General features: G+C 48.4%; 1 protein-coding gene across 1 annotated transcript; it reads left to right on the forward strand.

Annotated features, from left to right (window-relative positions):
• Positions 1-14,167: 14,167 nt before the first annotated feature.
• Positions 14,168-15,609, forward strand: LOC144783031 (calcium-binding and coiled-coil domain-containing protein 2-like). The gene has a single exon (XM_078662215.1). The coding sequence runs from the start codon at positions 14,199-14,201 to the stop codon at positions 15,138-15,140; it is 942 nt and encodes a 313-aa protein (XP_078518341.1). The 5' UTR covers positions 14,168-14,198; the 3' UTR covers positions 15,141-15,609.
• The last annotated feature ends 8,106 nt before the right edge of the window (positions 15,610-23,715 follow it).

Raw genomic sequence — 23,715 nt, forward strand, 5'->3', positions numbered from 1 at the left:
ATCCAAAAAGTGACACAATAGAACAACAAAGAGGCGCAAGGGGCTTGTAAATCTTCCCAAGAGTGTATGCAGCAATGTATGTATACTGACTGGGGAATTGTTAAGAGGGAGTTATGATGAGAGAGGGAGGAGTAAGAGGACAGAGGAAGGAGTATAAAAAGAAGGGGGAGTTTTAGGAGACAGAGAAGACAATGAGGACAGAGGGGAAATATGAGGACAGGGGGGACTATGAGGACAAGGAGCACTATGAAGAGAGAGAAGTAAGAATAAGGAAAGAGGGGGAATGTCAGAAGAGAGGGGACAGTATACGCAGAGAAAGGTAGACTGTGAGGAGAGGGGGGAGATTATGAAAAAAGGGACAAGTATGATTCCTTAATGTACACAGACGCTCAGTGTGATTCTAGACAAAAAATATGTGACCATACATTTTACCAAAACACATTTACTACACTAAAACGTTTAAGTGACTGCACACATTCCATGTATATAACTACTACATTTCAGTGGACAACCCTGACTCATTTTGCAAATACATTTCCAATTTGCTGCATTATGTTTGCCAACATTACACCCAAAAAATAACACAATAGAACAACAAAGAGGCGCAAGGGGCTTATAAATCTGCCCAAGAGTGTATGCAGCAGTCTATGTATACTGACTGGGGAATTGTTAAGAGGGTTGTATTATGAGAGTGGGAGGAGTAAGAGAACAGAGGAGGGAGTATAAAAAGAAGTGGAAGTATTAGGAGACAGAGGAAACAATGAGGACAGAGGGGGAATATGAGGACAGGGGGGACTATGAGAAGAAGGAGCACTATGATGAGAGAGAAGTGAGAATAAGGAAAGGGGGAATATCAGAAGAGAGAGGACAGTATAAGCAGAGAGGTAGACTGTGAGGAGAGAGGGGGAGATTATGGAAAAAGGGGCAAGTATAATTCCTTAATGTACACAGACGCTCAGTGTAATTCTAGACAAAAAATAAGAGACTATACATTTTAACAAAACATGCACACATTCCATGGATAAAACTACTACATTTCAGTAGACAACCCTGACTCATTTTATAAATACATTTACAAAATGCTGCATTATTTTTGCCAACATTACATCAAAAAAGTGACACAATAGAACAACAAAGAGGCGCAAGGGTCTTGTAAATCTTCCCAAGAGTGTATGCAGCAGTGTATGTATACTGACTACAAAATTGTAAGTCTAAGCAAGCGACACTGTTAACTACTCTACAACTAAAAAAGTGACTACACACATTCTACAGTTTTCAGTACTGCACTTTATTGCACAAAGGTGACTCACTAAACACATTAAGTTACCAAATGATTTTATCACAATAGTTATCCAAATGCAGACAAACTCAGAATATGATTCTACAAACTTTAGAAGAATAAACACATTACTCTTACTAAAAATAAAGTGCACCACATACATTCCCTTACAAGTTATCAACTCACCTCTCAAACTGGTTTGTAGATTAAGAAGAATGCCACTCACACAGCAGATAGTCTTATACAGAATCTCTCTACTTCAGTGCTTGCAGCAGAACCAAAAAATGGCACCTTTTCCCTCTCAATTTACACATATATACCAGTTAATAACAAATCAAATTCCTTCACACATTAATTCGGAACCAAACACACATTTCTATTGGTTCAACATTTCAACCCTTTCCAACTGACATAACTTTCACCCTACCCCCAACAGATAATGCAAAAGTCAACTGTACACAGAGGTCAAAAGTTCAGCACTCTATAACACACTGCTCTTCAACAAGTTTAGAATATGCATAAGTACTTACTTATAAGTACCAATAAAGAGAAAAAGTCCCATTAGAACCAACCAACATATAAACACATAAACTTGATAGATGTCTGTAAAATGTATCTTTTTTTAAAACATGTTTTCTAATCCCCGGGGACCCCATCCCCCGGGGCTGAAATACAACTTTGGGGACCATTGGGGGAGCCCCAATGCCCCCACAGTCCCAGCTGGCTCCCTGCGTCCTTCGGGAGCCAGCATTGCTTTTCGTCAGAGAGCTTACATGCTGCTTTCCCTAACAAAAAGCAAACTGCTTTCCTACTTGAAAGAGAGAGCAGATTTCTTGCTGTCTCTTTCAAATAGGAAAGCAGTTTGTTATGGTAGGATGGGAGCCACAAGGCTCCCGCCCTACCATAACAAACAGCAGTGTTCTGGGGGTAGGCACCCTGGGACACTGCAGGAGCCGGCCCTGGGGGTTGGCTGTCCCAAGGGCCATCAAAGGCTCCAGGTGCGGCCCCCCTCCCACATTCAAAAGCCTCAGGGGTGGTGGTCCCCGGGGCTGGGGGGACCATCACGGACCCCCTTATTTTCTAAATTAGAGCCCCGCGGAGGTATAGGTGGCGGTCCCTGGGGCGTGTGGGGGGGATTGAGCCCCCAACACAGGTTTTTTAAATATTTTTTTTTAAAAAGAAGCCCCGGGGGGGGGGGTCCCCAAGGCTGCGGGGGGCTATGAGCCCCCCCGCATACATATAGTTAAAGCCCGGAGGTGGCAGTCTCCATGGCTCAATAAAAACATTGCCCCCGGGATTTGGCCCCCAAGGGGGCCAATTAACAATAATGCGGGCTTCAGGTTATCTTTTTTTTGTTTTTCACAGCATACCCTTACCATACGCGGATTCTGTGATTTAAAAAAAAAAAAAAGATTTTGACCTTGGGGATCATTCTGAACCCCCCTAAACAGCCCTAGGGGTCAGGAAGTCCTACAGCAAATAGAAAATGTTTCCTGACAATCTACACACTCAATCTACATACATATACAAATATAAATCAAATCACATTTATTCCCACATTAAATCAAAAAGAAACACACATTTCTATTACTTGATCTTTTGAACCCTTTCCAACTGATAAATCTATCAACCCTACCCCCATTCCACATTCTGCCAGTTACAATAGAAAACTTCAGAGAACACCTAACTGAGCAATTTCTTAACCAATAAATAACAGGCTTTTAAAAAACAGAAAATTGCACCCTAGTTTTCTATCTAAAATGTTTTCAAACAACCATTCACTTCTTTGCCTTTTTCAAAACTCCACTTATCCACCATTTTAGAAAACAAATTCTTCAAACTGCCCTTTCATTTACAGATACCATCTGAGTACATCAAGACCTCTCTTAGAGTGTGGATTGTGGGACACAGCTATATTTTCTGGAGTCAAAGGTACGCAGAACAGAAAGGAATATACAAAGACCTAAGTTTACCAAATGTAGACATTAAATGGATTGGACAGAGAGGGTTAAAGTGGCACCAATTGAAGCCATTGGTAAAATCCTTTTTGCATCTCCAACACCATGACCTCATAATTGTGCACTGTGGTGGCAATGACCTAGGCACTTTGACTGGGGTAGGTCTGGAAATGTGTATGAAGGACACCTTTACTGAACTGATGTCACTTTTCCCCCAAACTACCTTTGTCTATTCTAATATATGTCAAACGCAGAATTGGAACTGGTCCAATCAATTTTGTCCACAAATTGAGAAAGCTAGGAAAGATGTGAATACATTTGTTTCTGCTTTTCCCCGAGATTATAGAATGGGGTCCATTTACAACAACAATCTGCATTTCAATATGCATGGCATCTATAGGAGAGATGGTGTACATTTTACAGGTGAAGGGAACATAGTCTTCCTCATGAACTTTAGACTCTGCATCGGTAATTACTTGTGTAGGTATTAAAATCTCCCAATAATCACAAGGGCTCTTTTTAGAGCCACCCAACATATAAACACATACACTTCAAAAATATCTGAAAAATATTTTTATTTTTCTTGCTTAGGTAAGCTGACTTACAGACTTTGCACCGTACATCGTATGTACGTGCATGGTACGCGCACGGTAAATCTACCGTAAAAAAGAAAAAGCCTTTATCACTAATGTTTTATAATCCCCGGGGACCCCATCTCCCGGGGCTGAAATACAACGTTGGGGACAGTGGGGGGAGCCCCAATGCCCGCACAGTCCCAGCCGGCTCCCCGCGTCCTTCGGGAGCCGGCATTGCTTTGCGTCAGAGAGAGCAGCTTACATGCTGCTCTCTCTGACGAAAAGCAATCTGCTTTCCTACTTGAACGAGAGAGCAGGTTTCCTGCTCTCTCTTTCAAATAGGAAAGCAGTTTGCTATGGTAGGGTGGGGTGGGAGCCACGAGGCGCCTACCCGACCATAGCAAACAGCAGTGTCCCAGGGGTAGGCAACCCCGGACACTGCAGGAGCCGGCCCTGGGGGGTGACGGTCCCCAGGGCCATCAAAGGCTCCAGGAGGGGGGCCGAGCGGCCCCCCTCCCAACAGTGAAAAGCCCCGGGGCGGTGGTCCCTGGGGCTGGGGGGTCTGTCACGGACCCCCCTATTTTCAATATTAGAACCCCGGGGAGGAGTCGGTCCCTGGGGCGTGTGGGGGGCTTGAGCCCCCCCACATAGGTTTTTTTATAAAAAGAAGCCCCCGGGGATGGCGATCCCCAGGGCTGCGGGGGGCCATGAGCCCCCCCGCATACATATAGTTAAAGCCCCGGGGGTGGTAGTCCCTGGGGCACGGGTGCCCCTCTGGGCCCCCATTATCAAAAAAACATTGCCCCTGGGATTTGGCCCCCCGGGGGCTAACTAACAATAAAGCGGACTTCAGTTTGTTTTTTTCACGGCGTACGCGTACCATATGCGTATCCCACGATTTCATTATTATTTTTTTTAAATTGGGCCTAAGGATCCATGTGGGACCCCCTGAGGAGGCCTAGAGGGTCAGGATGTTTCTACCCTGCCCCCTTCGCGTGTTTTTTGCAGTTCTTTCACTGCTTTCTTATGCCTCAGTTCTACCGAGGTACAAGATGGCTGCCAACACTTCTTGGTTTGGAGTGTTGACAGGCAGTTGACATCCAAATAGAATGCAGCTCGTGCTCGTAATCGTACGGTTTACGGTACGCTTACCATACGCGTACGGTACTTTGTCTATAGATATATCTATGATTTTACTTTTGATTTTCTCAGGAACTACTGAACGGATTTACACCATTTAACAAAAACCATAATCTGCGAACCAAACTCTACCTTTTTGCCAAATTTGATGTAATTCCATTGAGCAATTCAGGCTGTAGCCTCACTTAAAGAACCACCAAACTCTACCTTTTTGCCAAATTTGATGTAATTCCGTTGAGCAATTCAGGCTGTAGCTTCACTTAAAGAACCCTATGGAAAATTGCATGGGGAAAACACGTTTTGGGACCCCCTTTTTTCTCAGCCCTTGCTTCCCAAATCACCCCAAAACTTTCAGGGAAGGAGCGGAGCGGAGAAGGCCATTTCCGTGGAGAATTTTGCGAAGATTCGTAGACCGGCGCCAAAGTTATTCCAAGTAAAATGTTGCGGATTTCCTATGGAAACTAGGTCCTAACTATAACTACCTATTGGCGACTGCCAGTATATATTATATATATATATATATTCTCCAAATTTCCCCCAGAGCATAGAGATGCCACTCCACCAGCAGGGTGTTCTCCGAACCTTTTATTTCAAGAAACAGCACACCTTTAGCTCGTTCATTTATGCTGCCCTGACACGTTTCGATGATCATTCATCTTAATCATAGGGCGGGGTTCCGAAGACAAAATGTGAATAATGCACCACAACCTTACTCTTTCCCTAAGCATGCCCTCCGCAGTGAAAAGCATGCTGGGGGTTGTAGTGCCAAAATTAACCTTGGCAGGCTCCACATCAATGCCCGATATTTCAAAAGACCCCAATGTTGAAAGCAAGTCTCTTTATGCTGTTTCTAGCCCTCCAGTGGGCTTTGAGGAAAGATGTGCGGTCTCAAATTTCTTTCCCTACTGTGCTGGAATCGGGCTACCATCCTGTGTGCAGCCCCACAGACCTGCATTTGTTTGATCAGGCGGTGCACCTCCCACGGCCGAGGCCGCCGTGTAACATATTCTCCAAAATTGCCCCAGAGCATTGAGATGCCAATCCACCAGCAGGGGTTTCTCCGAACCTTTTATTTCAAGAAACAGCACACCTTTAGCTTGTTCATTTATGCTGCCCAGACGCGTTTCAATGATCATTCATCTTAATCATAGGGCGGGGCTCCGAAGACAAAACATGGATAAGGCACCACAACCTTACTCTTTCCCTAGGCATGCCCTCTCCTGTGAAAAGCATGCTGAGGGTTGTAGTGCAAATTTATCCTCCGCAGGCTCCACGTCATTGCCCGATATTTCAAAACACCCCAATGTTAAAAGCAAGTCTCTTTATGCTGTTTCTATATATATATATACATATTCACTGAAAAAAACTTATGTTTCACACATGTTATAGTTAGCTGGGCATTTCACGCATACAAAACCATTGAAATTCCTTCGTTATAGTTATTTCAGCTAACTATAACTCGCGAGCCCGCAATGCACTGCTGATGACGTCACATATTACATCACTCATGACATGGTCAGTGACATCACTCATGACATCACTGATGACATCTCAAATTACCACCCCAGGGCCGGCTCTTGCAGTGTCCTGGGCTGCCCACCCCCGGGACACTGCTGTTTGCAATGGCAGGGCGGGAGCCTCGCAGCTCCCCCCTGCCATTGCAAACTATTTTGCTTCATTGAAGTGAGAGCAGGGAAACCTGCTCTCGCTTCAATAAAGCAAAGCAGAATGTTTTTCCATATGTGGACAGCATGTTAGCTGCTCCCCATATGGAAAAGCAATGCCGGCTCCAGCAGGAGGCGGAGAGCCGGCGGGACTGTGAGGACAAGCCCAGGGCTACCAGTGGCCCGGGAGGGGGGCCACGCGGCCCCATCCACATAAAAAAAGTTTTTAAAAAATGGCCGGCCCCAGGGATGGAGTCCCGGGGCCTTGAAGGGCTCTGAAGAGGGGGCCAAGCAGCCCCCCACAATTAAAAGCAAACAAACAATTGCCTATACCCTGGGAGAGGGGTCCCAGGGGGCTGGAATTAGCCATGGGAGGGGGGCCACTCGGCCCCCTTCCTGTTAAAAAAATAATAATAATATTTGGGGGTCAGGCCCTGGGGTATGGACTCATACTTGCCCAAAAAAAAAGAAAAAGAAGGGGGCTTCGCAGCCTCCCTTCTTAAATTTTTTTTTACAAAAAAACGGGATCTGGGAAGAGGCCAAACCCCCTCCCGGCACCACTCTGCAAACGCGCCCCCTGGCACGTTTGAAGAGGGGGAACTAATTCCCTCTGAATACTGGGGGTCCCTGGGGGCCAACCAGCCGAGTGGCCCCCCTCCCGTGGCTAATTCCAGGCCCCAGGGACCCCTCTCCCGGGGTATAGCCAATTGTTTGTTTGTTTTTAATTGCGGGGGGCTGCTTGGCCCCCCTCCTCAGAGCCCTTCAAGGCCCCGGGACTCCATCCCCCGGGGCCGGCCATTTTTTAAAAACTTTTTTTATGTGGATGGGGCCGCGTGGCCCCCCTCCCGGGCCACTGGTAGCCCCGGGAATCCCATCCCCCGGGGCTGGCCCTCACAGTCCCGCCGGCTCTCTGCCTCCTGCAGGAGCCGACATTGCTTTTCCATATGGGGAGCAGCTAACATGTTGTCCACATATGGAAAAACATTCTGCTTTGCTTTATTGAAGCGAGAGCAGGTTTCCCTGCTCTCACTTCAATGAAGCAAAACAGTTTGCAATGGCAGGGTGGGAGCTGCGAGGCTCCCGCCCTGCCATTGCAAACAGCAGTGTCCCGGGGGTGGGCACCCCAGGACACTGCAAGAGCCAGCCGTGGGGTGGTGGCGGTCCCCAGGGCCTCTACAAGGCTCCAGGAGGGGGGCCGTGCGGCCCCCATCCCACATTTGATTCAAGCCCCGGGGGTGGTGGTCCCCGGGGCTGGGATGGCCCAAGAGTTCCCCCAACCAATTCTAAGAAGCTCCAGGGGTGGCGGTCCCGGGGCTGGGGGGGCCAAAGAGCCCCCAAACCAATTGTAAAAAGTCCCGGAGGTGTCGATCCCCGGGATTGGGGGAGCCTGAGAGCCCCTACCCAATTGTAAAAAGCCCCGGGGGTGGCGGTCCCCAGGGCTGGGGGTGCCTGAGAGTCCCCCTATGTAATTTAAATAGTCCCCGGGGCAGTGTGGGCGGGATTGGGACCCCCTACACTATTTCTTTACAAATGCCCCCGGGATTTGCCCCCCCGGGGGCTAAAGAAAAAAGAATTACCTGCAGGATGCGCGTATCCCGTGATTTCTTTTCCCTAAAAAATTTGGGGGGGCACCTTTGGGGTCCTTGTGGGACCCCCTGAGCAGGCCTAGGGGGTCAGGGTGTTTCTACCCTGCCCCCTTTGCGTCTTTTGCGCACTTGTTTTTCAGTTTTCTTGTGCCTCGGTTCTACCGAGGCACAAGATGGCTGCCAACACTTCCTGGTATGGAGTGTTGACAGACAGTTGACAGCCAATTAGCATGCAACTCGTGCTCGTAAGGGTACGCGTATGATCCTCGGAGGATACGCATACCGTACTTTGTCCATAGATATATCTATGATTTTACTTTTGATTTTCTCAGGAACTACTGCACAGATATACACCATTTAACAAAAAGCGTGATCTGCGAACCAAACTCTACTTTTTTGTCAAATATGGTGTAATTCCGTTCGGCAGTTCGGGCTGTAGCCGCGGCAAAGGTCCCTATGGAAAATTGCATGGGGAAAACACGTTTTGGGATCCCCCTTTTTTCTCGGTCCCCGCTTGTTGAATCATCCCGAAACTTTCAGGATAGGAGCGGCGCCAAAGTTATTCCAAATCGAATGTTGCGGATTCCCTATGGAAACTAGGTCCTAACTATAACTACCTACTGGTGACCACCAGTAGGTAATATATATAGATATATATATTCACTAAAAAAACAAAGGTTACAGGGGCTTTATAGTTAGGAAATAGAATATAAAAAAAACATAGAAATTCAATGAAAAAACCAAAGGCTACAGGGACATTATAATTAGACTGGCATTTCACTTGTACAAAACCAGAGAAATTCAGCAGTTATATAGTTAGCTGAGCCCATGACATGGAAGGGTCAAAAAACATGTAGAATTTGAGGGGGCCCCAAAGCGGGAACAAAAGGCCAGTTTTCTTTTTACGTTTTTAGGCTGATGCTACTTTGGGCACCCACACAAGTGAGGTAGCCTTTTTCTCGGGAGACCAAGGGGAATACCGGGTGGTAGGAAATTGGTGCCTGTATAGTGATCCTACAGCATATCCACACAGAAATGTGAGGAAAATGTGACTTAGTGAGTAAATTTGAGGTTTGCAGTGAATTCTTAGTAAGAAAATGCTAGGGGATCTATTCAAGCCATACCGCCAGCCAGAGTCAGTACACACACATCACCATCCACGCACACAACCAGCCAAGTACACGCACACCACCATCCACGCACACAACCAGCCAAGCACCATCCATGCACACTGCCAGCCAACTACCATCCACACACACCACCAGCCAAGCACCATCCATGTACACCGCCAGCCAAATGCCATCCACGTACACTGCCAGCCAAATGCCATCCATGCACACAGTCAGCCAAACATTCTCCATGCACACTGCTAGCACGCACTCTGCCAGCCGAGCACCTTCCCCGCACTCTGTCAGCCAAGCAGGGCGGACTCAGAACAGCAACCTGCTTTGTCAGATTGCTGCTTGACCAGCCCTGGGAGGGGGTGTGCTAGTAAAAAGCACTGCTATCGCTTTTGTTACTGGAGGCTGATATTGCCGCATTGCTGAAAAACTGTCCCACAGTGACAAAACCATCCCCCACGAAGAGAAAACCATTCCCCACCCCTCCGGCCAACCGTTGAAACACCCGGGCCATTGACGCCCAGTCAAGCACAAGCCATACACATTGCGGGCCAAGCACCAGTCCACGCACACCGCAAGCCAAACACCACTCCAAGCACACCACAAGGCAAGCACCAATCTACACACACCGTCATCAAGCGCGGGTCCACCAACACCATTAGCCAAGTGCAGGTCCACAAACACCACCAACAAAATGCCAGCAAAATGTCAGTACATGCAGATCGTCAGCCACATTCCAGCTTACACACACACACACAAACTCCCCCTGCTTTATAGCATTTTTCTGCCCCCTCTTTGGTGCATATGAGCCTACAAATATCACTGAAACAGCCAAAATGTGCCTAAAAAAGGGAGCAAAACTTGCCTATGGAGCTTCTCACTGGCATGCCCATAAAGATACCCCTGGTCCCTAGTGGACTTTCTGCCCCCACGGGGGCAGTTAAGGGACTATTGCCACATCTGCCTCTGGGGGGCAAAAAATGTTCTTGGGGGTGGGTATCGGCATACACATTCTGGGCAGCACCTAGATCAGGGGCTATTACCATTTTGGGCAGCCTCCACACCTACGTATAACAAAAAACAACCCCTGGTGCCTGTGGATTTTGTTTTCGAGGGGTGGGGGCATTGGGGTGCCCGGTTAGGGCAGCCCCATCCCTATACACATACAAATAAAGCCCTGGTGCCTAGTGTGCTTTCTTCTTCCCCACCAGGGTGCAGATGGTGGGCTATTACCCCATTTGCCTCCCAGAAGAGGCAGAATGACTGTGGCTATTTTTGGGGGGTGTGGGCATTGGTATTCACATTTTATGCATTCCTTAACCCTACATATAAAAAAACAATCCCTGGGTCCCAATGGGCGTTCTGCACCCTGAGGGACAGATCAGGGAATATTGCCCCATCTGTCTCCTGGGGGGCAGAAAGACTGTGGACATTTTTTGGGTGGGGTGGTTGCATTGGCATACCCATTTTGGGCAGTCACTACCCCTATATACATAAAACAAAAAGGTGTGCTTGGGGCAGATCAGGGGCTATTGCCCCCATCTGCCTCACATGAGGGCAGAAAGACTGAATTTGCCCAAATCATTTGCTGCTGCCCCCTCCCTGGTGTTGGATCCCTGCTTGTGGATCATTCTCCTGAGGCAATCCCCAAGCAGGGATCCACTAGGGTGGGGTACCATTGGAAAGGGGGTTGAGATAGCCCCACAAGCATGTAGAAAGTGAAACTGAAATGACATCAGCATGACCAACTAAGCAGCCTCGGGAGCTGGGGAAGCTTTTCCCCAGCTCTTGAGTCTGCTTAGGGGAAAAGGTAATGCTTGTGGTGCCCACGCCCCCTGTCTCGAGCACCCAGACCCTCGGATGGCCACAGGACAGGGGCTCCTGCAACTCAGGGTCCACTAGAGCCTAAGTCCTTGGCTCTGCTTCTGAACCCATAGAGGCTGTGGGGAGCCTCCCTGGGCCTGATGGACCTCTGTCCCAGGCACCCAGAACCTCGTCTGTCTGCAGGACGGGGGCTTCCGCACCTCAGGGCCTGCCAGTTCCCAAGCCCGGTCCCTAATTGCTTCTGAACCCAGCCCATCCGGGGAGAGCCTCTTTGGGCCCGATGACCCCCGACGCACTACAAGTCCAGGGCCAGGTTCCTGTTACTGACCCCAGCCAAGCAGGGGGAGCCACCCTGTGCCAGATGGATGCACCCCAGGGCCCACTGAAGTCCAGCCTGAGTCCCAGCCCATGCTTTTGAAGCTAGCCAAGCTGGGGGGGAGAGCATCCCCGGGACCATTGCAAAGTGGCAGGTGGCTAGAGGAGGGTGCCATGGACCGGGGCACCCACCCTAAGGCCCCTTCAAATACTTGGAACCTGGTTGGGCAGGGGCAGCTTCCCCTACCCTAGTGGGCTGGCAGACTTGGGCCTGCTGGCTCCCTGACCCTGCCTAGCCCCATCCTTTCTGCTCTAAGGCTCAGAAATCCTCACCAGGTCCAAGCTCTGATGTTTCCAACCAAGCTGCCCAAAGTCTCAACATAGACCCAACCTCGCATGATCGACTAGAGTCCAGTCTGGACCGTTCCCTGGCCAACATGCGGGTGGAGCCCATTTCCCCATCTGCTTGGCAGCATGGGGCCCATGCTCTGCCAGAGCTCTGATCGAAGGGCACCACCATGGCCTCCCTCCCAGCCTGAGGAGACGACTGCTTCCCTGGCCTGCCACCGCCCATTTGCCAGGCCTCACTTGCCCATTGAAGCAGGGTGAATCCTGCGTTGCGCTTGCCGACCCCACCTCCTGGGCAGCCCGGGACATCCACAGTCATTGCCATTCTAGATCTGGCCCAGGCATCATCTGTTGAGGGCTTCTGGGAGCTCTTTTGGGCTCCTGCTCCAGCTCGGCGCCCCAGGGGCTGGGCCTTCATGCAGGGCTGGCTTCCTGCTGCACCTTGACCCAGAGCCATTGGGGAGCAATGGGGTCGTCCTTGGTACGCAGCCATCCTGCCCTGCCTAGTGACTGTCACCCTGTACCCTAGGCACATGGTGCTGACTCAGGTGGGTGCTTTCCACCTTCCTGGAGCCTTGGGTTGCCAAGGATGGGTTAATCCCAGGCCATGTCCTCAACCCCCGGCCTGCCTGGGGAGCCCACTTCATGGGGGCTTACAGTACCCCTGGGAGGACAAATGTTGGAGTTAGCCTGACCGGCCGGCCGTCCGACCATCTTAACGTGAAGCCCGCAGGGCAATCTGGACACCCTGCCTGCCGGGCCGGCTGGTCGTGCAGCCAGGTGACCAGATGGCCCGTGAATACCGGACGGACGCAGGTGCACAGCAGTCCAACAATGGTAAGGCTGGCCAGACGCTTTGATGCCACTGCTCGGTAGGCACCTTTCTGGGGGCTGCTCGCCTCCCAGCAACTTGTACGGGAGCAGTGAAAGAGGCGCAATCCAGGCCCAGGCCAACTGGTCACCCTGCTAACCAGCAAGGGATGTTTGCCCCCGTCCCAGAACCCCAGTTTTGCAGGGTGGGAGGCCCAGTGTCTCCAGCACATGGTGGAGGCTGCCTCCCATAGGCCTGGGTTGCCCCTCTCTGTGTCCCTCTTGCTGGCCTGGCGACAGAGGGACCCACCCCGGTTGTGGTGGAGGCAGGTGTATCCAGGCGGATGGAGACTAAAGCTTGGATCAGAGAATGACTTTCAATAGATCGCAGGGAGGTAGCTGCTATGCTACTTACGAAACCCTGACCCAGAATCAGGTCATCTATGAATGATTTAGCACAGGGTGCCCCACGAACATGGGGTAGACTAAGGGCGAAGGAGACGGACACCTTCCATCCGCGCTCCGGACCCCAAGCTAGCAGCTCTATGCACCGGCACCAAGAGGCCGGCTATCCCAGGCTAACCGAGGCTCCACAGCACTATGGTATCATTATGGTTTTGGGGGGATTCTATCTTAGCGGCAATCAGTCATAATCCCACAGATGGTAGCTTCACCCCATTTGCTCCCCAGCCAAGCACATACACCAAGGGGCAGATTTACAAGCCCCTTGCATCACTTTTATGCCACCGTTGCATCACTTTTGTGACGCAGCGGCGGAGTAAACCAAGCGCCATGTTGCGCCTCATTTACAATGTGACGCATCTAGGGAGATGCATCACGTTGTAAAGCCCTAGGCCACATTAAACCTGCGTCATGTTTAATGTATGCAGGGTGGGCGTTCCGTTGGAAAGATCCTTGGAAAAGTGAGGCAGTGAAATCTACAAGATTTCACTGAGTCACTTTTCCGATGGCGCTGCGTCAAAACCCTGCGCCTGCTTGAAGCAGGCGTAAGGCGTCATGCAGCATGTTAGGTATGGGCAGGCCCTGAGCATTGCTGGAGCTGCGTTACGCTTGCGACACGACTCCAGCAATGCACCGCCCTTACGCCATCAGATGGGTCACACATCTGTTTATCCTTGTGCCACGATGCACCGCATTGTAAATGTGGCGCATCTGTGGTGGCGCAAGGGTAAACTTGCGTGATGCATCTTACCTGGCGCATCCCTGCTGATATCCAGGGATGCGCCAGTCCTTGTAAATCTGCCCACAAATGTCTAAACCTGCGGTGCCTCTCTTACTGAGCAGGATTACTTTTGCAACAACAATCATCAGTAGGGTAAAACTAACCTGTCTCACAACAATCTAAACCCATTTCACATTCCCTATTAGTGGGTGAACAATCCAAAAATTGAATTCTGCTTCACAGTGATAGGAAGAGCCAACATCGAAGGATCAAAAAGCGATGTCGCTATGTAGACTTGGATGCCACAAGCCAGTTATTTCTGTGGTAACTTTTCTTTTCTGCTTGTTAAAGACAGTGCAGAAATGGCCAACATAGCAGAAGAAGAGGAGCCTCCAATGTCGGTCGTCTTTGTAGAAAATCACAGTTATTCGCACGTCCTTTTCAATGAGGTGCAGAAGTCCTACATCCCAGGCGTTGACCAGATTTGCCAATTCAGCCTGAGCCCTCACATCGTCGGGCGGCCTAAGGACTGGATCGGGATCTTCAAGGTCGGGTGGACCACACCACGGGATTATTTCACCTTTGTGTGGGCTCCTGCATCCAGTAGCACATCCCAACAAGAGGTGCTATTTAAAGCGTACTACCTACCGAAAGATGAGGAAGAATATTATCAGTTTGTTTATGTGGACCAGGATGGAGCAGTCCGTGGGGCCAGCAACCCTTTCCGGTTCTATGTTGAGGCAGAAAATGATATGGTCATTGTCCCATCCCCGGAGGTCCTGGAAGATCTCCAAGAGCAGAATGAGAGACTGTTAGCAGAAAATGAGCAGCTGGGGGAAACCGCTGCGTTGCTATCCAAGGAAAAAACAGAGGTCCAGGCTCTCCTTAAGACTACACAGGACACCCTAAAGATTCTGGGAAAGGAGAAGGTGGACCTTCAGAGCCAGAATGAGGATCTACAAAGCCAGATCGACAGCCTGCAGAGCCAGAATGCAGATCTGCAGAGCCAGAACAATGGTCTGCAGAGCGAGTACATGGATCTGCACAGCCAGGTCGCAGACCTGGTCCCCTCGTCTCAGCTGGAAGCTGCCCATGCCGACCTTGTAGCTGCTAAAGAAGAAATTGGAAAGATAGCCGATGAGAAGCAGGATTTACTGAAACAGATGGAGTCTTTGGATAACCGGGAGCAGAGACTGGAGCAGAAAATTAAAATCCATAAGGAAGAAGAAGGGACTCTGAGCGAGAAATACAGATCTTGTGAGCTGGAGCGCAACCAACTGAGAGAGCAAAACCAGAAGATGAAGGCTGAAAAGGACAAAATGGAAAACAATCTATGACTGACACTGGATCGGATAGATATTCTTCGGACTCAGAAGGCAGATATGGAGAAAGAGATTGAAAAGATACGTGATGATTCTGAAGCCAAAACCAGGTATATGCAGTCCTTGGTGCAGGAGAAAGAGCAGCTGCAGCACACTGTAGCCATGCAGAAGGAGCACAATCAGCAATTCGAGGAACAGCTACAGCAGGCACACCAGAGCATGGGGACGGAAAAAAAGAAGGAAGCAGCAGCACAGCAACAGCTGGCAAAAAAAACGCAAGAGGTCAGTGATTTATCCAGAAAAGTGCAGGGCTTGCACGAACTACTGAACATTCGGGAAATGGAGCGGGACAACGTTGCACAGGAAAACCAAAGACTGAAGCAAGGACGCCTGTCCAGTTTAACCCAGTCGCCTTCACTGACCGGTCAAGAGGAATATCGTGTAAATCCATCAATGAATGCAGAACTCGTATTTGGAAATCCTTACCCAAGCTTCATTCAGGAGTGGCTTCCACCTATTAGCTGTGACCATGATAAGGGTACACAGGTTCTACTCCACCCTGATTGAGATAAGAGGGTAATTTTTATACTCACTAAATCACGTGCACTTTACATACTCTTTATGGTCCTGACGAAGCGCTAACGACCTATGGACAACGGAAGCGCGAAACATGTTGACCTTGACAATTGACACCTAGGCATAATAGGCCTCTTGGGTCAATAATTTTTAGCAGTATTGACTGCCAAGGGTATACTTTTAAACATATCACTGCATGTTTACCCTTGTTTTAATTTCAATCTATCACACTGGCACGATTTTTCTTTACCCTCCTCTTGACTCATTACCCGCACACCCGCATGCATCATCCGGCATTCCTCTAAAAGATCTCCGATAAAGTGACCCTTCGGGGGACCCGTAGGGAATTGCTGCGCCGGCCCTACGAGGAGCAAACGCCCGATGATGAAGCATGACACTCTTCGGGGTGTGTGAGGGCAACAGAGGAAACACAATGTCTTTCCCTGCCATAATTTTGGGTCTTTTATACCTAGGAATCCCCCTTTCTCTTTTTTCTTTCTTTTTCTTCCAATTTTTTAAGTATGGGTGACTTTTTGCACCACGATGCATGGGTGACTTTTTGCTCCCTGGCATAGGAACTTTGACCTCCTTGTTGTTTAAACATTGATTTTCGGAGCACGGACACTGGACCTTATAAGCTCCTTGGTCCCCCCCTCTCTTTTTGATATATGTAACTTTTCTGACACCTTCTGCTTGAAACTCAAAAAGTCAGAAGGATCATGAGGCCCTGATTTAATGGTCTGTATTCATACTGAAAATCAAGATCACGCAAGCTTTTGGACTTCTGCTCTGCTGGAATTTTCTGTCCTCCCTGAGCTCGCCTTAGGACACCTGTGTTATCGTATGACAGGTGTACCGCCCCAGTCGAACTCCCCACCTGCCACTGTCCTGGAGCAGGTCACGCCCGGTGGGTGCCTAGCGCTTGGAGCCAGAAGCGAGAGCCCCACAGGGCTCACCCCCACCTCACAGGGTAAGTGAAAAAATTATAAGAATACTGGTGTTTCACAGGCGGCCTGAGGACCCCCACTTATCCTACGCCTCTCATGTCTCTTTTGAGTGCTAGACTAGACATGCTCAATATGGCCTTCATTCCCCACTGATTCTGCCAAGCCCATTCCCTTGTCTGTGGTTTCACCAGATAGTACTTAGGGACAGTTGGAATCTCGTTCATCCATATATGTGCATCACTAATTAGATGACAGGGCATTTGGCTATTTCGGTCCCACCATTCTAGGTTATTATAGCTGCCCATCAACGTCAAATCGGTCTTGCTTCCAACAATACAACATTCATTCATTCCGGAGTACAGCCACACTTAAAGCTATCTTCACTGGAACTGGGATCACGTATAGGCTAGCGATAGTACACCCTCAAGTTCTGGTCCAACAATATAAAATTGCCTATGAACAGTCCTGAGAAATTAAAGGAGCATATTAGCAAGGGCGTGCGATAAATATCCCAAATTGCGCTTAGCGCATATATTTTTATCGCTGTCTATCGCTGGATCTTATCACACAGATAGCGCGATCTTACCAACGTTTTTCTCCAATGCGATAAAAGATACAGCTATAGTGGCGAAATCCATCGAAAACACAATTAAAACAGCGATAAAACTTTTATCGCTAACATAAACCTGGCGAATAGGCAGGGGGGTATTCAGCCTTAGAATCCACCTCCCATTGAGAATAATGACTAAGTCAGGATTTTAGCAGGTGTAAAAATTCCTGCGATAACCCCGGTTAGGGCAACTTTTTACATCGCTAACCGGAGCCGGGGCCTCAATGCTAATAGGCGTTAGGTCTGTTAGCAGCTGTTTCCATGGTCTTTTAGTTGGGTATGCCTACTTTGCATGTCATTAGCGATAAATATCTCTGACATGCAAAGCGGACCCCAAAACGGTCGCTTTTGCCAGAAAGCTGTCGCTAACAGCTGTTAGCAACACCTTGCTGATAAGGCGATAAAAATATAGCCGCTGTAGCTGCAAAAAGTGCCACTAAAGCGGCGATATTACCCTTGCTAATATGCCCCAATGTGTGGTTAGCAGGACATCACTAATCAATGTGTGATATGTAGTGATTATGTGTATGCATTTATTTGGGACCTATTCATCATTCAAGCCATTTCAATAATCATGATGTACTGATCTAAATCTAAACTGTTATAAGCACACATCTATAACAATACACATCTATAAAATGAACATGTATCTAGAAAATACACATCTATAATAATTCTAGAAAATTCACATCTATAAAATCCACATGTACACTAATTCTCATGTCAACTATAAACTATTATGTAACTGTTTTAATCACATTGAAATATTAATGAATCAACATTTAAAAGCAACATGTTTTATAAGAATGACATGTGTGCTGCAAGAAAGTGTACATCTCAGTGTTTAGCTTGACATTTAATTCTCTATGAACACTTGGCACATTTTAAGAGTGTCCATTAAAGTAGCCAGGCAAATATTCTTCTTGAATGGGAACGACATTTCCAAACCTAGACAGCCAGAGCAATATCATTACATTGAGGCCAAATACCCTGACATCCAACAATAAATCCATGACATTTTAGAGTGTTACAGTTGTAAAGCTCTTTGATTTGCTGTGATAGATCCTTATAGTATTTAATTTTACTCTCAAACACTAATTCAAGGAATTCAGTGAGTTTTCATATCGAATTGAAACATCAATCACTAGAGCAATAACATCTCTGGTAAACACTACATCTGGTTTTCGTAGTTCACCTTGACTGTTTTTAACATGAGGTGGCTGAATATCACCACTGTGCCATCTGGTAGTGAGCTTAAAAAAGCAAAAGTGTTTTAGCTAAGCCTTTTTATAAGTATTTGAAATTATTTTAATTTTGTATTTGTTGAACTCAGTTGAGGTCTGGATCAAATAAAAGTTTTACTTGTTAATTGTTACTAAGTATGAGCGCAAAATCCGTTACGCTCGCGGATTTTGCGAATTTTCGGTAAATTCGCGATCCGCAAACTCCCGCGAATTTACCGAGAATTCGCAAATCCGCGAGCGGCGGATTCCGGGGGCAAAAGTTCAAGCCTTGCAGGCCTGTTGTAACTGATTTACGATGGCGCTGGCAAGCTGCCAGCGCCATCCTAAAATAGTTACTAAATTAGCTTCAACAGGAAGCTCTAATAGATAAAATCAAGCAGGTGCTCGAGCGCCTGCTTTATTTTATCTATTAGAGCTTCCTGTTGAAGCTAATTTAGTAACTATTTTAGGATGGCGCTGGCAGCTTGCCGGCGCCATCGTAAAATAGTTACAACAGGCTCAAAACGGTGGCGTCTTCTTGAATAAATTTGAAGGGCAGGGTTCATTCTGGCACGACGGTCCTGGCACAAAAATTAAACCTCAACCGGAAGCACTTACAGATAGCAATTAAGCATGTGCCCTAGTTGAAGCTTAAATTCAGTGACTCATTCATCGGCCCAAAAAACAATCGTGAGCGTTGTCAAGGCTGGGCAGATGTGCCTTCTTCCCAAATATACCATCGAAAATCAGCTGTGATGCTGGACAGAGGCCTTTGCATCCTTGACTTTCACGAGCGCAATCCTCGTGCTGTTCCTGTGGCCAGGAGCTTCTGTATCTTCATCTGCTGCTCTGATCGGTCTCTGACCTTTTATACACACAAGAGGCATGTGCACTCGCATGGAAGCCCCGTCCATTTGGCCCTGCCGACACACTCCTGGTGTGCACCGTCTTCCCGCCATTTACCCACTATGATAGCTCACTCAAGGGACCCCTGCGCCCTTCGGCGCGATTGCATAGTAACACACACCTGGTCGCTGTAGACAACTCTCTGGCACTTTAGGTAGCTGTAGTGTAGTAAAAGCACTATACATTTACCCAACGAGGTAGCACTTACTGATTATCCAGTAGAAAGTACTCCAGTTGAGTAGAGGTATGGCACAAAACGGTGGCGTCTTCTTGAATAAATATGAAGGGCAGGGTTCATTCTGGCACGATGGTCCTGGCATGGAAGCCCCGCCCCAAATCCACCGATCTGCAAAATCCGCGGATTTTGCGGATCCACGATCCGTGAATACGCAAATCCGTGAATCGTGGATCCGCAAAATCCGCCCATGCTTACTTGTTACATGAGGTTCCCTATATGTCATCCACCTACACCTTTTTGATTTATCAATGAGTAATTCTAAAACTTTGTTATGCCTTTTTAGGTCTCGCTGGTGTGAGCAGCACGAAGCGCTGCTCCTGCGAAAGACCTATTGTTGTGGGTTTGCCGGGAATGGGGCACAGGGGGTGGTTACGCGCTTCACCTCGGCGATTTCATCTAGAGGACGCGCTTCTACAGTCGGGCTTGCATCACGTGTGCAGACTCTCCAGGGCGCTGTAGATCTGTTTTTGCGATCACGCCTAATGACTTCCGTGTCTCGTTTGTTTTTTAGGCAAGTTGCACGCGCTTTTTTTTTTTTGCAGGCAAGTGGCAAGCGCTTGACTCTCCAGGGTGCTGCAGATCTGCCCTGCAGATCTGTTGTTGTGATCGCGCCTAATGACTTCCGTGCCTCGCATTTTTTTTAGGCAAGTTGCACGCGCTTGACTCTCCAGGGCGCTGCAGATCTGTTGTTGTGATCGCGCCTAATGACTTCCGCGTCTCTAATTATTTTAGGCAAGGGGCACGCATTTCTGCTGGCCGTGTGCATACTCTCATGTGCGCTTCAGTTCAGATGTTGTTAACTAATGTGCTTGGTGATTTTTATTTAACCATGGTTTTAAAAGTCGCAAAGGTACGTTAAAAGCCGCCTCACTGGGACTATGGTTGCTTATAAATTCCAAAGCATTACTACGTCTCAAACTTCGTAACCCTTCTTGTCGCTGACACCATTACGGTTAAAAGAACGGCTTACAATATATCATTTCTACGATAGCTCTCATGTTATGGAATTAATTAATATCAACAAATTATGTAAAAAGCCGCCTCACTGCCGCTTCTGCTGGCCCTGTGCACACTCTCCTGTGCGCTTCCGTTCAGCTGTTGTGAACTAATGTGATTGGTAATTTTCTTTTAACCACGGTGGGCTCTCATGTTATGGAATTATTTAAAATCAACAAGTTATGTAAAAATCCGCCTCACTGCCGCTTCTGCTGGCCGTGTGCACACTCTCCTGTGCGCTTCCGTTCAGCTGTTGTGAACTAATGTGATTGGTGCTTTTTAGGTCTCGCTGGTGTTAGAAGCGCATAGAGCTGCTCCAGCGAAAGACCTATTGTCGTGGGTTTCCTGGGAATGGCTGAGAGGGGGTGGTTACGCGTATTTCCTCAGAGATTTCATCTCCAGGACGCGCTTCTGCTGGCGGGCTGACTCTCCTGGGCACTCGTGCTCACACACGCACTCACACACACAGTGCTTACACACACACACGCACACACACGTGCGCACGCTTACACACACACATGCTCAAACACGCAGGAACACACACATGTGCGCACACATGCAGGCACACACACGCAGGAACACACACGCAGGAACACACACACGCAGGAACACACACACGCAGGAACACACACACGCAGGCACACACACGCAGGCACACATCCCCTCTCCCACCCCGCCCACTCACTGGGCTCTCTCCTTGTGTTCCTCTCTCCCTCGGCAGCGGGTCAGGCTCAGCAGCAGGCGGGGCTCTCCACGAGCACGGGAACCCCGCTATCTCACACGCCCACTTCCGGCTGGCTTCACAGGAGCACGGGGTAGGCTCCCGTCTGTTTCCTGCCTTTTTTGTGGCCCGCCCCGTCCCAACACAGGTTGCCTGGCTTCCTGTTCGAGCTCGGCTGCGGCGGTGAGTTTTGTCATACCTGGCTATTTCAATTAATACAATGCCCGTAATGCTTGTTTAATTTCATTAGCATTTTTTCACATTAGTGGTGAATAAAACCTCGCAACCTGCTTGGTTCCTGCATTGCCACATGACCAGTATTATGGTCTGCACAGCATGCATGGCGGTGCTGAGCCTCAGCTCTGGCTCCTTCACCAGTTTGTTTAGCGTTCCATGCTTGTATTTTTTTGGTTTGGTGTGACGCCGCGGGGTTCCTCAGCTGCACTGAGCCTGCCCAAGCGCACCACAACTTCGGCTGGAGCTACTTTGCATGGCACCCGTCGCTGCATACAGACGCCATGTATCTCATTGCAGCTTAAGGCTGTGGGATCTCTGTGCTAAATCGAGCCGGTCAGACTCCTGTTTCGGAAGCACCATTATTTTTAACTTTCACTGATTATGCATTTCCAGCACCTTGACTGGCTGCGCGCCAAGTCTATGTGAAATAAAACAATAAAGTTACAACCATTGCGCCGCGGAAAACTGCACCAGCGCAGTCAGAGACTCCTTGTGAGACACCATCAGTGTCAGGGCAGGCAGGGAGGGCTGGGGGCAGCACAGTGTCGGGCAGAGGCTAGAGCCTGTGCTGCGGTAGAGATCGCTGTGGCAGACTGTCAGAGCCTGATACTTTGTTTATGGTATCGGCATTGTGAGGATGTCAGGTTGGACTCTCTGTGCCATGTGCATTCAGCGTGAAACTGACAACACCGAGAAGCGGGTCCGCTTCACTTGCATCTCGTGTTTGGCAGGCAGCAGTAGTATTACTCTTCTCCTCTGTGCCCGCACCCGATAAGACAAGGTTGCGCGACGGCAAAGCTGCCTGTGTGTGCTTCTCTGCAGGAGGCACTCCGGGTGCCGAGCAGGATGTTTTTGTGGCACCAGTTAGCAGGAAGAGCAGAAACCTATGGCACTTCCTTTGATTCTGACACCCTAGCACTCACAGACATGTGTGTGTGCAATGGAGTTGGAGTATTGTCCAAGTACAGTGCAGGGGCCATTCACTGGCTTAAAAGGGCCAGCCTGACCTGCCGCACCGCCATTCAGTCTTATGAGTGGAAATGCTGTGGAGTGCATCGGAGGGATCATGGCGATAAATGAGCTCATATGCCGTAGGAGACAGCCAGTGTGTAACTGGCTGGATAAAATGTGTTGGATAATTGGCAAATCAATTAAAACATTATTTTTCGTGTTTCAGCACCCACATCAGGCAGAGAGCGTGTGTGGCTGGTATCCTGTTGTCCACGCTGCGCCTCATTGGTTCGGCACTCTCTGTATGCTTCCAGCCACTAAAAGGGTTTTCAGGGCGCATGACTGATACCAGGCAGCATGTTTTTTAATTTTTCAAAATACTGCCAGAAAACAACATGCAGAGGGTTTCCAAACCTTTGAAACTGCTGCCAACCAGAGCGAGACGTCCTTAGGAGAGGAGACTTGCCTCAGACTCTCCATCCCGAAGAAATGTGGCAGCTGAGGATGTGTAAACAAAGCTTGGCCGAAGCACTCAGCTGGAGACCCCAAGGCACTTGTGAAATGGGAGCAGGCAGGTTAGTCACGCTGTGCACTGTGCTTATTTGATATCAGCAGCATGGGCTTAAATTTATTAGGTTAACACAAATGTAATAGCATGGATGTGTAAGACGTGCTCAATTATAATTTCTTTACCTTTACATTTTTGGGCACATTTTAACACTGTCCCAGGCATATTGTATTCTACTAAAACAGATTGAAATAGAATGCCTGCTAATACTACATTTTCTTCTTCTGTTGCTATGGTTCTATCTCAAACATTTCATTAGGCCTTTGCAATGGAGCATTGGAAACATTTTGAAAAATTGTATGTGCAGCCATGTATTTGCTTGCAGAAACAGGAAAGGGTCACTTATAGTTGTTGAATGTTCCTCATAATTACACTGAAATTATAAAAATGTCACACGTAGCAATCTGAAACTTTGGGAGCTATGTTACATACACATGGAAGCAGGTGCAACGTTAACTCTCCAGAGCTTTCTTTAAATCTAAACAAGCATTACGTGTGCATGTGTATTTACATGGTGGGGTAGTGCTGTAACTGCTTCCCTGTGATGCTGAGCTATAACTCTGTAGTCATTTAAAAATCAATGTTTTGTTGGAAAACAGTGACCAGCACTTTCTGGG

Source organism: Lissotriton helveticus, chromosome 9 (genome assembly GCF_964261635.1).
Source record: "Lissotriton helveticus chromosome 9, aLisHel1.1, whole genome shotgun sequence".
Classification (NCBI taxonomy): Eukaryota; Metazoa; Chordata; class Amphibia; order Caudata; family Salamandridae; genus Lissotriton; species Lissotriton helveticus.

Excerpts from the sequence above, each read along its gene's own strand:
- LOC144783031 (XM_078662215.1), top strand. The coding sequence starts at position 14,199 with ATGTCGGTCGTCTTTGTAGAAAATCACAGTTATTCGCACGTCCTTTTC.